Source organism: Coffea arabica, chromosome 1c (genome assembly GCF_036785885.1).
Source record: "Coffea arabica cultivar ET-39 chromosome 1c, Coffea Arabica ET-39 HiFi, whole genome shotgun sequence".
Taxonomy (NCBI): Eukaryota; Viridiplantae; Streptophyta; class Magnoliopsida; order Gentianales; family Rubiaceae; genus Coffea; species Coffea arabica.
Window position 1 is genome coordinate 57,382,654 of NC_092310.1, and position 12,798 is coordinate 57,395,451.

Sequence of the window (12,798 nt, forward strand, 5' to 3'; positions counted from 1 at the left end):
CCTTTGCTCGCCTCGGTTTCTTGAGGTCCCAAAACACCTGAGTTGGTGGATTAGGTGCATGCTGGGTCGCAAATTTTAACCTCCACCGTGACTCATTTAATTATGGTTCCCAGCAGAGGTACTATCGAGCCGAGTCGAGCTCGAGTAGCACCATATTCGAGTTCGAACTCGATCAGAATTAGTACTTCTTGAGCTCGACTCGATAAAATAAAATTAAACTCGAACTCGACTCGTTTAAGCTCGAGTAAATATCAAGCCCGATCTACTCGAGTTCGAATTTTGAAATACACCTATAGTTTTTTCCTCAAAATATATAATATACATATATAATATGAAAACTCGATTAAACTCGTCGATCACTCGAGTATTTATTTTTGGAGCTCGAACTCGATTCGTTGAATGTAACGAGTAGCCCGAACTCGAGCCAAGCTTTTTACCAAGCCGCTTGCAAGCTACTCGCGAGCGGCTTGACTTGATTACACCCCTAGTTCCCAAAACGGATGAATGCTTGTTGATAAATTTCACATCCAAAACCAGACCCATGGTTGGATCTAGCATTAATAAGAATGAGACTTGCTATAATTTTCTGGCCAGGTCATTGGATATCTACTCTTTTTTAAAAAAAAAAAAAAAAAAAATTGTGATTTCGACTACTAAAAGGTCAAAATCAGTTGAAAACATGCCTTGCAAGAAGAGAAAATCAAAACCAAAACTTAATTGATGCAAGAAAATCGGTTGAGCGATGTTAGTCATGTTAGCTTGCCCGTACTTGATCTGAAATTCATTAGTAATAGATTGGGAAAATTTCACTCTCTTTACAAGAGTTAATCCTGAGATACAAGTTAAAAAAGTGGTTCAAATATTAATCACCACAAGTCCATTTTAAAGAATTACATTTTGCTGCATTGCATCAGTGCCATACCTAACTCCTCTTTCCTTTACGACCACCGGACGCTGATCAAACTGACGTGCGTTCAGTGGGCGATAGTTCGAATCCAATTGTTCTGCCCACTGTTGAATCAATCCAACAATCTCCGACCCAGTTTTAGAGATAGTAATCTTCATAACTCGAGCACCACGACTGTTCATCAAAACCATGGATTATTTATTACAATCAGAAATTAATTAAATATTGTTTCGAGAAAAGGGATACAGAAAAACCAAAAAAAGAAAGAAAGAAAGAAGGAAAGAGAGAGAAATTAATTCCTACATTCAGAATCTGTGGTGATCCAATTTCCGGGCCTGACAACAGAAAGATCAAAGTTGTGGAGGGGAGTCGACAGTAAAGAAGGCTGTAGCTGAGTAGTTGACGTTTGATCAAAGTTCTTTGACGATGAAGCGATTGATGAAATTGCAGAATAGGCAGAAGAAGTGGTGGAGCAACTTTCTACCTCCCATCTAAAACTAATTTTGGGAGAGTCATTGCTAAGTTGATCATCGTCCGGAACTGCTTTAAGGGCTGCTTTATTTCTGAAGTGTAAAACCTGAAAAACAGATAAAAGCATGCAGACCAAGGAGGGAATGTTCGATCAGTGACCTTAGGACATTTCTGCAACAAAAATTTAGCAGAGTTATGGTAGAAAAATAAGTAAGGGTATAGGGAGAAAAGGTTCATTTCTGCGTATTATGGGTGTGGCAACAAATAGACAAAATACAGCAGTACTCGTCCACTCAATATCCTTTTGTGTAATGTTTTGTTCTTTTTCTATTCTTTTATTAATTGGGGAAGTGGCTCATATTTCAATGGAGGAGTCGACATTAATGTATTGAAGACGGAACGTAGAGAATGAAGTTTTGAAAAACAAAATGTTAAAATATACCTTGCGGCTAATATATTTTCCTCCCTTCTCAACCTTGGCAGCAGCAGCCCATCTCAAAAGCTCCTTCATCTTGGAAAGTGTTTTGGCTTTGTCTCCCTTGTTAGTTTTTTCTTTCTTTTCTGCAGTAGTACTAGCGCATCGATGATCAGCGTCATTAGTTGAAGAAGATGATGCAGTGTTTTGATCGCTGATCGGCAGAACCTTATTCTCAGCCTTGTGATTACTGATCACCCCTAATCCCCTAGCAAGGTCTTCTTTTTTCATCTTCATTGAATTTACAAATTGCTGCCTCTTATGGCAGCTGCCAACCTTCTTCAAATTCAGAGTGCAATAGAAGCAGGCCTTAGCAATGCCCTTTTTACGTAAAAGCTTGAAAGGACTCAAGTTCTTGCAAGCTAAATCTGTTTGCTCTGCCTTTTTCCGTCTTCGTTTTATTTTAGGATTCTTCGACAACAACGCCGTGTCTTTGGATTTTACTCCCTGATCACCTGAAAACAAACCAAAAAACGATGCTAAGAATTAAAGCTATGTCTCATCAGCTAATATGCAATAAATGTTTGCTTGCATTAGTATACGGAAGTGTCATGTTACCCTTTAGACCTTCCTTCTTGTTGCCGGTGAAACAATAATCTTTGTGTCTCGGAGGCTCGTGAGTTACTTTCTGAAGCCATTGCAGGATCTGTAATATAGACATGTAAGAAGAACAAATTCAGCATGAGGGATGATTCCACTACTTGATGTTTCTGTCATAAAAATATACGGAAGCTAGCTCACCAGCATGTTACTGCTGATAATTTTAAAGGGCTAAATTTGTACTATATAGTTTCCTGACTTGAGAGAAATGATTAACTGGGTCTAGGAGTGACTTTTTTTTGGTCAAATTTTGGACAGCGAAGAGAAAAAATCTAGCTGGGATGTCTCTATGCTCAGAGATTCCTACACCCTCATAGGCTATCAGACCAAAATGAAGATGAAGACAATGCAAGAATTGAAATGAATGTATGAAGATGCTGGGACAACCATGCAGTTAGTGGGGGCTGGTTGGCTTGTGATTCTCAGTTCACTGAAGCCTATTTTATAAGTTGATGATCATGTGGCGGGTATTAAGGAGGTAATTTGTGCTTAATGGAACATCACTAAGGATAATGTACTTCATATTTAGTACATAATAATGGACTCGGCCTTGGTGGCACTTTTCTCAACCATACACATGTAGGGCAGCTGTTGTTCCGTCCCCAGTTTAATGGGGTATATCCTACTCGTTGCTTCCAAGATTTTGGGTGGAGGTAAATAGGAATGCCTTCTGCGGTGATGCCTTCCTCTTTGCATGCTAATCAGCAGAGAGCATGGTTCGAAGACTCGGCCGAGCCGAGACGTCTCCGTCTTGGTCTAATCCGAGACGAGATCGCGACGAAACGTTTCCGAGATATGTGACAGACCGAGACGTCACCGTGAAGAGTTGAAACGGCCGAGTCATTCCGAATCAACTTGAATTTTTATTATTTTTACTAATTTTTATTTATCATATTTTTTACAAATTTTAGAATATTAAATATTTCAAAAATTCACGTTTCGTCGAGACCGCAAACGATATGCCAAGACCGATATGAAACGGTTCAAGCCGTTACCGTGACTTTGAACCATGGCAGAGAGTCGTTGAATATGAAGAGAAAATTTGTCACAATTGTGAATTGCAATTCATTTTTGGAATAGATCATCAACTTCCGGAATCGTATATTATAGATCATCAAGGCATGTGGGAATTGAAAGAAAGAGGTGCTTATATATATTTTTTTATTGTAGTCTAAGTACGCTGGAAGGATCATCAATCAAACGGCGGCTGTAATTAATGGGGCATTGTTGGATTCGGCACAAACAAAAAAGACAGGGACACAGCAGGGCTCACATGGGCCTCCCTCCCCGATGACCAATGCGATATATGTTCTCAATCTCAGCCCACGAAGGTGAAAGAAGAAGACATTAATGAGACCAAAGAAAAGTCTTCAAGAAAGAAGGAATGCGAAATCAGGAATCACTGATGCCCGTAAGAATATTTTAAGTATGCTAAAAGTTCGAATTAGCTAGCAGCATTGAATGATGCAGGACAAGGAATGCGTCTGCACTTAGGCAGAGACGGACGATATGAATTTGTGCCAAACCTTTCCTTCTCAGAGTCTCGGAGTCAGTGGTACTATTTGATTTGATCCCAATCCCATGACCATCCACCTCCAGTTGAGTGGACGTGCCATTCTACGGTCCATCTAGCTGGTCTTGGTTTGGGTTGACGTGGCCTCCTAAACTGCTTTTCTTTTCAGGGCTGCCCTCATTCATTCTGGCTTCCTGGAAACGCACACGTACCAGATTCTGCAGAGTTCTTAACAGTACTGAATTAGACACCGGCGGACGGCAGCTGGCTATGGCTTCTGCGCAAGAGATAAGATCCAACTCCCATCAATAAAATTACGCCTACCAGAATATTGGCGGTAGTACTAGTTGTGTATTTTGAGCTGCCACATCTCTTTGTTTGTACCTTTTTCATTTCGCTGTTTCCGCAGCTCCATCTCCCGGTCCCACTCTCCGGTCTCTGGAAAACGAAAAACAAATTTCTTTTATTTATCTTCCTGATAACAAATTTGAAAATGGTCAAATTCCATTTGTTGGACAATTCATTTTTCTCTTCCTTTCTTTTCGCTTCCTTTGAAATCTGAACTCCCCAACTAGCTATTAGAGTCTCCTTCAAAAAGCAAATAAAAACAAGTACAGAATTACCGTCGTATATTTGAAATCATGATGATTAGTTTCCACGAATAAATAAACATTGGATGGGCAGCGGGCCACTTAATATTATGGGCCGAAAGGCTATTTCTCCCCCCACTGATGTCATAAATACAGGGACCCGATTTGTCTGGATGTCATTTCATCCCTTTTGCAATTTGAGGGAACACTGTCCATCAGCTAATAAAGCCCACGACAAATCTCCAATATTCCTACAAGTGTTGTCGACGATGCTGAACCTGTCTATCCTCTCCAAGCTTCCTACAAATGGGCCATAGCCGTCGCATTACAGCAACAATCATTTTCAATTATTTAGAGCGTCCTAAAGTTAATAAGTTTGTAATCGAAGAGAACGGACCAAACAAATTCTGGCTTGTCTAGCACTCTGCATAGCTCTTTGATGTTCTTGGGATTTATAGCAGGAAGAATTTTCATCCCCAAGTAAAATTGACAATGCGGCAATATCATCAAAATTCAAGAAACATCTTAGTGTTGTTGAAACTAGTTTCTCACTGGCAGACTGCAGTGTGCATTGTTTAAGCGCCCAAGCCAACGTTAAATACTTGCACTAAATTTGCAATAATCCTCAACACAAGCCGACCACTAAATTCTTCAAACAGTTGAAAGACTGTTATACCATACCAGTAAAACAACAGAGGGCTCCTCCTATAAGATTTTACAGAATCCACTTTTAATTAGACATCGATGGCCTAAGATCAGTAAAAGTGGCCCCTCAGGAAAGTCTACAATTTCGCGGGAGCCAAAAAATTAGCTTCCTCACTCAGGATCTGGGGAGCCACCAGGGACCAGCTGCAGTTTAGAAGAAACTATTAGCAAAAATGACACTTTCTTGAGTCAGCATTATTAGATAACCATTAAATATAGCCTCAAATAAAAGGCAGAAAAACCAACTGGCAGATTAGAAAGCAATACAACTAAAGGAGAAAAATAAGCTGACTCGAATGTTACTGTCCAACTTCTCAAGAGTATCAATGATATATAAATGAGAAAACAAAAAGTTTCACAAACTGCTTGTCACCACTGACCCAGCAAAACAAAGTGAATATCAGGAATTAACACAAATTAACATGAAATATCTTGTATACTTACAATGGCAATGTTGTTTCCATTAAGCAGAATCTGGTCGAGCTTTGTTATTCGGCGCCCTTCAGAAGTAATTTCACTGCAAATTACCAACAAAGAAGAGTACGATTGGATCAGAAACAGAACCTTGTAAACTCTGGAATAAGAAAAGTAGTTGTGCAAAATGATAAGTTTCACAAGAGACACACAGCATCCATTCCTATGTTTCTTTATCTGGTCATGGGGGTTGTCTTAAAGAGGAAAATAACAGATAAGTATGCTAAATAGGGCAACTAGAGACCTTTGCTAAGAGGTACTTTCAGAACACTAAAAAACTAGAGAAATCTGGGGAAAAGTTTTCCAGAAGCATTTAACTAAATTTAACATTTGATAAAGCCTTCAGTTTGTCATTATTGGTGAATTTCAACCGCAACACTTAATATGGAATTCTATGTTAGGCTGCACTACAGAGTCTGATTGGGTTTTTGCTTGGAAGATAGTCTTAGTGGAGAATCAAGATGGACGCTCACAAGGCATTGAGTAGGCTGCCAATAGAAATTTATAACCTAGAGAATAATGGGTTTTCTAACATATTCTATCATCATCAAGGTAATGTTCTAATCCAGTAAGTGCTACAAATGCAATTTGATACGAATCCAACAATCCCCCAGTTCACCTTCTTTAGAAAAAGTTACAGATGTAAATCTTCAATTCCAGTGTCCCCTACAGCATCTTGCCAACTGGCGGTGCCATTAGTTATCATATCTAGATTCCTAAAGGTTCTAAACTATAGGTTGTATCACTAACAAAGTCGTAATTATAGTGCCATACTCCAAAGTTATGAATCAGGTACATAGACAGGTCTAAAATAAAAATTATAACTGAGTTTAATGAAAATGATGCATTATAACCCAATCTGGTGGTGGACAGCAACACAACCTGTAAAGATTACCTCAGAACACCCTGTCTATTACTCAGCAGATATAAGAAAAAAAACCCTGTAGATGCCTTGATGCACGCACGCACACACACAGATACGAGGTTAAAAAAGAAAAAGTGCTTTAGAGGTGAACAATACCCAAACTACGCAATGACTTACATGCCAAGACAAATCACAAGAAGTTCAAAACATCCATTAAGTATCACTGAAAGGATAAATGACAAAACTCAGAAGAATTTTACAATAAGACACTATTCACACATCAGTTAGAAAGTCCCGTAGTAACCTCTGGTCAAACCAGCTAACCAGACATCCGCTGACAGCCTAGCAGGTAGGGCAAATATTCCTTTGTGTTTCAGATTTAAATCCCACATCTAGCTTAGAAGGCTTCATTACAAAGTTGAAATTCATTTACCCCAACAATTAAACATGAGTATTATTTGAATAAAGTGGTGGTCATACAGGAGTCAAACTGAATTCTAAACAATCCAATGGACATGTATACCTTCTTTTAAGTTCGCTATTGGTACCCTTGAATTATCATAAAGGGCAAAATGGAATAATTAGGCAAAAAGTGACAAATCACTCAGGCTTTCACCAGGATACATCACAGGTAAATGTGAAGGACAGTTGACGTCAAAGGAAAAACACCAATTTCCCTCTAGAAAATTTGCCTCAGTTAAACAAAATGCTCTTCCAGTTCACAGCATAAACAAAGGACTCCATTTAACAAGCTTGAGAGCTCAAATTGAGCTCCTTCAGTTTACATCTAGCATTTCCCATAATTTTCTGACTTAAGCGTGAAAAGCCAAAAGAATACTGAATCCTGTAGGGACACACCCAGCTTCTTGCATAGGACATTGACGGTTTCATTGAATAAAGAATACACCAAATTTCATTAAAAATAAAGAATAAAACACAATAGAAATACCGAAAGGAAGACGCGTGTACGTGTGAGGATCATGTAAAACATATACGCTATACAGATAATTGAGGTAAATATAACATACTATTCAGTGACGTCTTCAAGGACCATGTTGACGTAGACATCGAAACCCCTCAGAGTACCAACCAGCTCCTTGTCTCCCTTCATTATGACCCATATCTTGGAGCCGATGCACCGATCAATCAACTCTGCATATCCAAAAGCCCTAAGGTCAATTTCGCTAATTTTCAGGTCAAATTTTTTTTTGGTAGTTGAAAATCAGAGAGAAATAGAGAAGCACAGAAGCAAAGCAAAGCAGACAAGTAAGGGAGGGACCTGATGGCAGAAGCTGCGAGGGATTGTTGGCCATATGCGCGGAGACGCTGCTCAGTCTCTTCTTCTATAGCTTCCCCAACTCTGTTGAACAGCAGTGTTTTGTGGCTTTGCTGTGAAAAGGGTTTATGACCCGCAACGAGTGATGCGTGCACCGGAGTGTCGACACGGTGTTTCAGCCTTTTGCCTTGCCAGGTGAAACAAAATTAGGGCGCCTTTGGTTTCTAGTTGAACTAGGAATCAATTACTAAATCGCTACAGGTCGTGTTTGGTTTTTTTTTAGGTGTTGTTTGTATAATTAATGCATCTTAGGGTGCATTTGATAAGATTGAAACTGAAATTTGATTTGGAAGTATGAAGCTATTAAATTATTAAATATTAAATTTAATATATTTAAATGTATATTTTATTACTTATTTTTAAGAATAAGTTTTATTTATATAATTCAGTATCGCTTAATTAATTCACATATTTAATTTTTAGTTATCAAACGTATCTAAACATATTAAAATATGAATCTATTAAATTTAAGTGCTAAATTAAATTTTGGATTGCACTTTTAGATTTTTTTTTTTTTTTGCATTTAAAAAAAGTGACAATGTAGTATTTTTTTTACGGGTCTATCTAATAAGTATCTTAAATTGAGAAAACGTATATATGCAAACAAAAATTAACACTTATGAGCGTGTGTATTGAGATGGCATCTTAAGTGCAACTTAATGATAAGAAAAAAAAATTTTGGTAGACATATTTGTTTTTCCTTTTCAATGTAATCATTTGTCTACCATAGAGGAATCTTTTCTTGGATTAAAGGTGAGGGTTCAAATTTTATCTGCAGCAAAAAAATTCAAAAATAATGTTAAAATATTCTTTTGATCTAGTAAGAATTGTATACCTACTAACCCCTAACACGAATCTCTTTAGACTCCTCCTCTTTAGGATAAAATAGATTATATAATTATTATCATTGCGGAGAAAGAAAAAAAAAAGAAGGGAAGACAAACATCATTAATACGGAAAAAATCACAAGAAGTACCCTTGCAGGCCTATGTGTTGTCCACGTTAGCGGCATGCATACGTACACGCACGCGAATTTACCCTTCATCAAAGGAAGACGGTTTCGTGAGACAACAATTCACAAAAAAAACGATTGCTTACCATTTCTTTCTTACATTCCCAGCCTCTTCTTCAAGGCTCCAACCTCCAATCCATTCCAACACTTTCATCCAAAAGTCCAAACCCCTCCTAAAACTGCACCACAACGTTTCCCCATTTTTCTTTTCTGTATTACAAAAATTTACTACAACTCCTATTTGGCTTTTGGGATTTCTTTTCCACTGGCTATCACCTATAAATATGCTCTTATATCACCATATCTAATGAATCACCAATTTCCAAAATTTCCTCACTTTTCTTCTACCCCTTCTCACCGCAACATCTCGTGATTCTCCCGGCACAAGAAAGTTAATTTTCCACGCACTTGAATTAAATTTATGTATGAAGAGAAATCGACAATCAATCTATCAATCAATCAATTCCTAAGGACAATCGCCTGACGAATTCAATTTCCTCGTGAATTGTAATTTCGTAACTTCATTTTGTTGATTTTGCATCTTTTTTGGGGCTTTTGTAATTGTTTTTACCCTAAACTGTTGTTTCTTGATCCGATTCACCTTTGATCTTTGTAAGTTGACGGATTTTGATGCATATATGCTGTATTTGTGGGTTGATTAGCTAGAAAAGGAAGGATCTTTGTGATCTATTGAGGTGGGTTCAGATTAGGGTTTGTGTTGGTCGGGATGGGCTGTTTATGAATTGGGGTTCTTTGTTTTAATATTTGATATTTGTTATTGGGATTAAAAATTTGGTGGACTTATTTCTGTTCCCATTTAAATGGACCTTAACAAGCTTCTGAAGGTCTTGCTATTTTTCTTAGGGTATTTAACCATAAGGAATTCACAGGGAAAATCAGATAATGAGTTTGTGTTTTGGTGGGTATCTGCCTTCATGATTGTTGTTGTCGTAGAATTATCTTTTGGTGCGAAGCATTTTACTGCTCTGGGTAAAATAATTTTGCCATTAGGGGTCTGGATTTGGAGTGTTAGTTCACATCATGTCCTGTTTCGTTGCCTCTATGTTTTTTTTTTTTTTGTGGTTAAGGTTACCTCCCTGTAGTTTATTAGTCCTTAGGATATACTTTGCCTAATGGAACCAACATTTCTTCAGAATTCTGGCTTCTATTGATGCTTCATAACGTCAAGGTATTTGATTATTTGCTTACGAGGTTGGTATGAACTAGAGGTGCATGCTTTTTAGAGTATACCGAATGCAAATTAAGTGCAATCTAGTCACAATTGATATGTGGGCTTTTCTTTGTCCGGATTTGAAACTTTTCCAGCTGAATTTTTGGTTAAATTTTGGCTTGTTTTCTATCAGAAAGATTCTGCAGCATTCTAGTTTATTTTAAGTTGTTTGTTGTAACTGGAGGTTACGCACATGACTCTTTTGTGTTCCACCATATAAATGCAGGTTTTTAGGACTGCCTTGGTGACTGTGGCTCAAGATATAGGCAATATTTCTTTGTGTGAGGCTGTGTAACTTGAAGAATTCTAAGACTGCATTACTGAATTATATTTCATAAATGCTCGTGAAGGGTTGCCAACAATTATTCTAAAAGTCGCATAAAGAATCTTTTACTTTTGATTTGCTAACTCTGATCAGTTTCATAAGAATCAGAAGCTACCAGCAAAGAAAAACTCAGTGCCTTTACTTGGTGAGTATATATGCAGTAAATGATAATGCTTACTCATTTCTTCAAGTTGATTGAATTTTGATATGTAAAGTAATTGCATAGCTTATGTTGGTTGCCCTGGCGTGCCATGGTGGTTTAATTGTTTGGTTGAGGCAGGTTTCATTTGATTTTAGCAAATACATTAGGTTAATTTACCGGAGATTAATAAAACAATTTGAGAGTAGATTTGAATTGATGTTGGTATGATTTTTCAAGTTTTCTATTTCTAACTTGTTTAGGAACCTGGTAGATTATTAATAACATGATTTGACAGTAGATTTGAAATGTGATTTTTTTGTGCTCTAGTCAGTTGATTTCTTTCTGGTAACGGTCTCCTTTTGTGTGTGTGTGTGTGCACGTCCTTGACTGGTTTTAGGCACTTCTACATTATTCACCGTGTTTGAGCAGTTGAGAATTTTTCATGGAGGAATAATCTTCTGAAATAGTCTGGGCAACAAAAATTCTGCCCTGTAAACATTTTTTTTTTTTTTTGGGTTCATTCATTTTGTACTGCAACCTAATAAGGCCACTATGCTAACACTTCCATTTTAGCAACCTATTCCAGTGAACGTAGATGGCTAGTAGAAAAAGAAGCATTTCAAATGATGCAGATATGCATGCCCTCTATAAGGAATGGGATGAAGCTTCATGCCCCATATGCATGGATCACCCACATAATGCAGTTCTTCTGTTGTGCAGTTCCCATGATAAGGGCTGCAGATCCTATATTTGTGACACAAGTTACAGGCACTCAAATTGCCTTGACCGTTTTAGGAAACTTAGAGATGAAGATACTTCACCTAGTTTGAACCCCACAAGCCAGCATGATATGGTTAGCACATCTAATGGGAACTTGGGGTCGAGAAGTTCAGGTGACCAGACTGAAGGTCAAGGAGATCGTGGTGATGTAGCAGTTGTTGGCTCGGTAGCAACTGAAGAATTGGGAGAAAATAGTTCTCAGGTCGTGGATAATAACTTGGAGATGCAAGAAGAAACAATACAACTCAGGGATTCTACGTCTTCATGGGAAGGTGTTGGGTTGGAAGAGAACAATATGGGGAATTCTTTTGAAACTACTGCAAACTTGAGATGCCCTTTATGTCGTGGAAGTGTATTGGGTTGGAAGGTCGTGGAGGAGGCAAGAAGATACCTCAATCTAAAGCATCGAAGTTGCTCTCGTGAATCATGTTCATTCTCCGGTAATTATAGGGAACTGCGTAGACATGCAAGAAGAGTTCACCCAACTGTTCGCCCTGCTGACATTGATCCATCAAGACAGAGAGCCTGGCGGCGCCTTCAAGACCAGAGAGAGTATGATGATATAGTCAGTGCCATACGCTCTGCGATGCCAGGCGCCATTGTACTTGGGGATTATGTAATTGAAAATGGAGATAGGTTCTCAGGCGAGGGGGGCGGCAGGTTGTTGAGTACTTTCTTGTTGTTTCAGATGATTGGCTCAGTGGATTCTGAAGCTGAGCTGAGGGGTGGCAGATCAAGGCCATTGTCAAGGCACCGGCGCTCTTCTGGAGCTTTCTCTAGGCGCCGCTTTCTTTGGGGGGAGAACCTTTTAGGTCTGCAACATGATGAAGATGATGATGAAGATGATCAGGAAGATGAACCTGAGCTAAATGTGTTAAGTGATAGTGGTGAGGATGTTTCTTTAAACCCCAGGAGGCGTAGGCGGTTGACCCGTTCAAGGGCTAACGAAGATCGTCAATGATGCTTGCTATAATTACTCAGCACCGATAGTTCTTCCGTGGGTGGGAAAGATTTTCCATTTAAAGGGGAGGTCGTTCTGGTTTTTGTCATAGTGTTCGGTGCCAGCACAGATTGGCTTCAAATGAAGATAGATACTGGATTGGGGAGCTGAGAACTATGGCTTGAAAATCCATCAGCTTTAGGGCAAATAATCAATGAGCAGGGGCATGTTTACCAAAGATAATCGGCTTACACTGCCGATTTGATGCAAGGTGCAGGTTGATTTTGGAAAACTTCAATGCAAATCGACTTGTTTTGAATGTCTTGCACTCACATGTATATTTCCATTTGCATATGAGAACGAGCTATTTGATTATTTGGGTGTTCTGTTATATTTGACTTTATATTTATTAGGATTTCTTTTTTCTGATGC

The 12,798-nt window shown here is 38.5% G+C and overlaps 3 protein-coding genes across 5 annotated transcripts; 1 reads left to right on the plus strand and 2 right to left on the minus strand.

Moving 5' to 3' along the window:
* Nucleotides 1–769: 769 nt before the first annotated feature.
* LOC140037428 (uncharacterized) lies at nt 770–2,905 on the minus strand. 2 transcript variants are annotated; one of them, XM_072081549.1, is made up of 5 exons: nt 2,595–2,904; nt 2,412–2,499; nt 1,821–2,308; nt 1,211–1,484; nt 770–1,081 (listed from the first exon to the last, which is right to left on the minus strand). In XM_072081549.1, the coding sequence occupies exons 1-5, from the start codon at nt 2,598–2,600 to the stop codon at nt 1,062–1,064; spliced, it is 876 nt and encodes a 291-aa protein (XP_071937650.1). In that variant the 5' UTR covers nt 2,601–2,904; the 3' UTR covers nt 770–1,061. The 2 variants fall into 2 exon arrangements, with proteins under 2 accessions (XP_071937650.1, XP_071937649.1); XM_072081548.1 differs by having other exon boundaries at nt 2,412–2,905.
* A 2,154-nt stretch (nt 2,906–5,059) lies between these two features.
* LOC140037442 (sm-like protein LSM5) lies at nt 5,060–8,163 on the minus strand. Its single transcript, XM_072081551.1, has 4 exons — nt 7,880–8,163; nt 7,629–7,752; nt 5,706–5,778; nt 5,060–5,405 (listed from the first exon to the last, which is right to left on the minus strand). The coding sequence occupies exons 1-4, from the start codon at nt 7,911–7,913 to the stop codon at nt 5,373–5,375; spliced, it is 264 nt and encodes an 87-aa protein (XP_071937652.1). The 5' UTR covers nt 7,914–8,163; the 3' UTR covers nt 5,060–5,372.
* Nucleotides 8,164–10,508: 2,345 nt separating this feature from the next.
* On the plus strand, nt 10,509–12,741 carry LOC140037456 (uncharacterized). Of its 2 annotated transcripts, none has more exons than XM_072081553.1 (2): nt 10,509–10,649; nt 11,220–12,741. In XM_072081553.1, the coding sequence occupies exon 2, from the start codon at nt 11,242–11,244 to the stop codon at nt 12,385–12,387; it is 1,146 nt and encodes a 381-aa protein (XP_071937654.1). In that variant the 5' UTR covers nt 10,509–10,649; nt 11,220–11,241; the 3' UTR covers nt 12,388–12,741. The 2 variants fall into 2 exon arrangements, with proteins under 2 accessions (XP_071937654.1, XP_071937655.1); XM_072081554.1 differs by having other exon boundaries at nt 11,233–12,741.
* Nucleotides 12,742–12,798: the final 57 nt, after the last annotated feature.

What these genes read in the sequence shown, in the direction of transcription:
- LOC140037456 (XM_072081553.1), top strand. Translation starts at nt 11,242, where the DNA reads ATGGCTAGTAGAAAAAGAAGCATTTCAAATGATGCAGATATGCATGCC.
- LOC140037442 (XM_072081551.1), bottom strand. Translation starts at nt 7,913, where the DNA reads ATGGCCAACAATCCCTCGCAGCTTCTGCCATCAG. An exon ending in CTTGAAGACGTCACTGAATA is followed by an intron (nt 5,779 to 7,628) that starts GTATGTTATATT and finishes GGTAATTTGCAG; the next exon opens with TGAAATTACTTCTGAAGGGC. An exon ending in ATGGAAACAACATTGCCATT is followed by an intron (nt 5,406 to 5,705) that starts GTAAGTATACAA and finishes TCTAAACTGCAG; the next exon opens with CTGGTCCCTGGTGGCTCCCC.
- LOC140037428 (XM_072081548.1), bottom strand. Translation starts at nt 2,514, where the DNA reads ATGTCTATATTACAGATCCTGCAATGGCTTCAGAAAGTAACTCACGAG. An exon ending in GAAAATATATTAGCCGCAAG is followed by an intron (nt 1,485 to 1,820) that starts GTATATTTTAAC and finishes TCTGTTTTTCAG; the next exon opens with GTTTTACACTTCAGAAATAA. An exon ending in GATCACCACAGATTCTGAAT is followed by an intron (nt 1,082 to 1,210) that starts GTAGGAATTAAT and finishes TTTGATGAACAG; the next exon opens with TCGTGGTGCTCGAGTTATGA.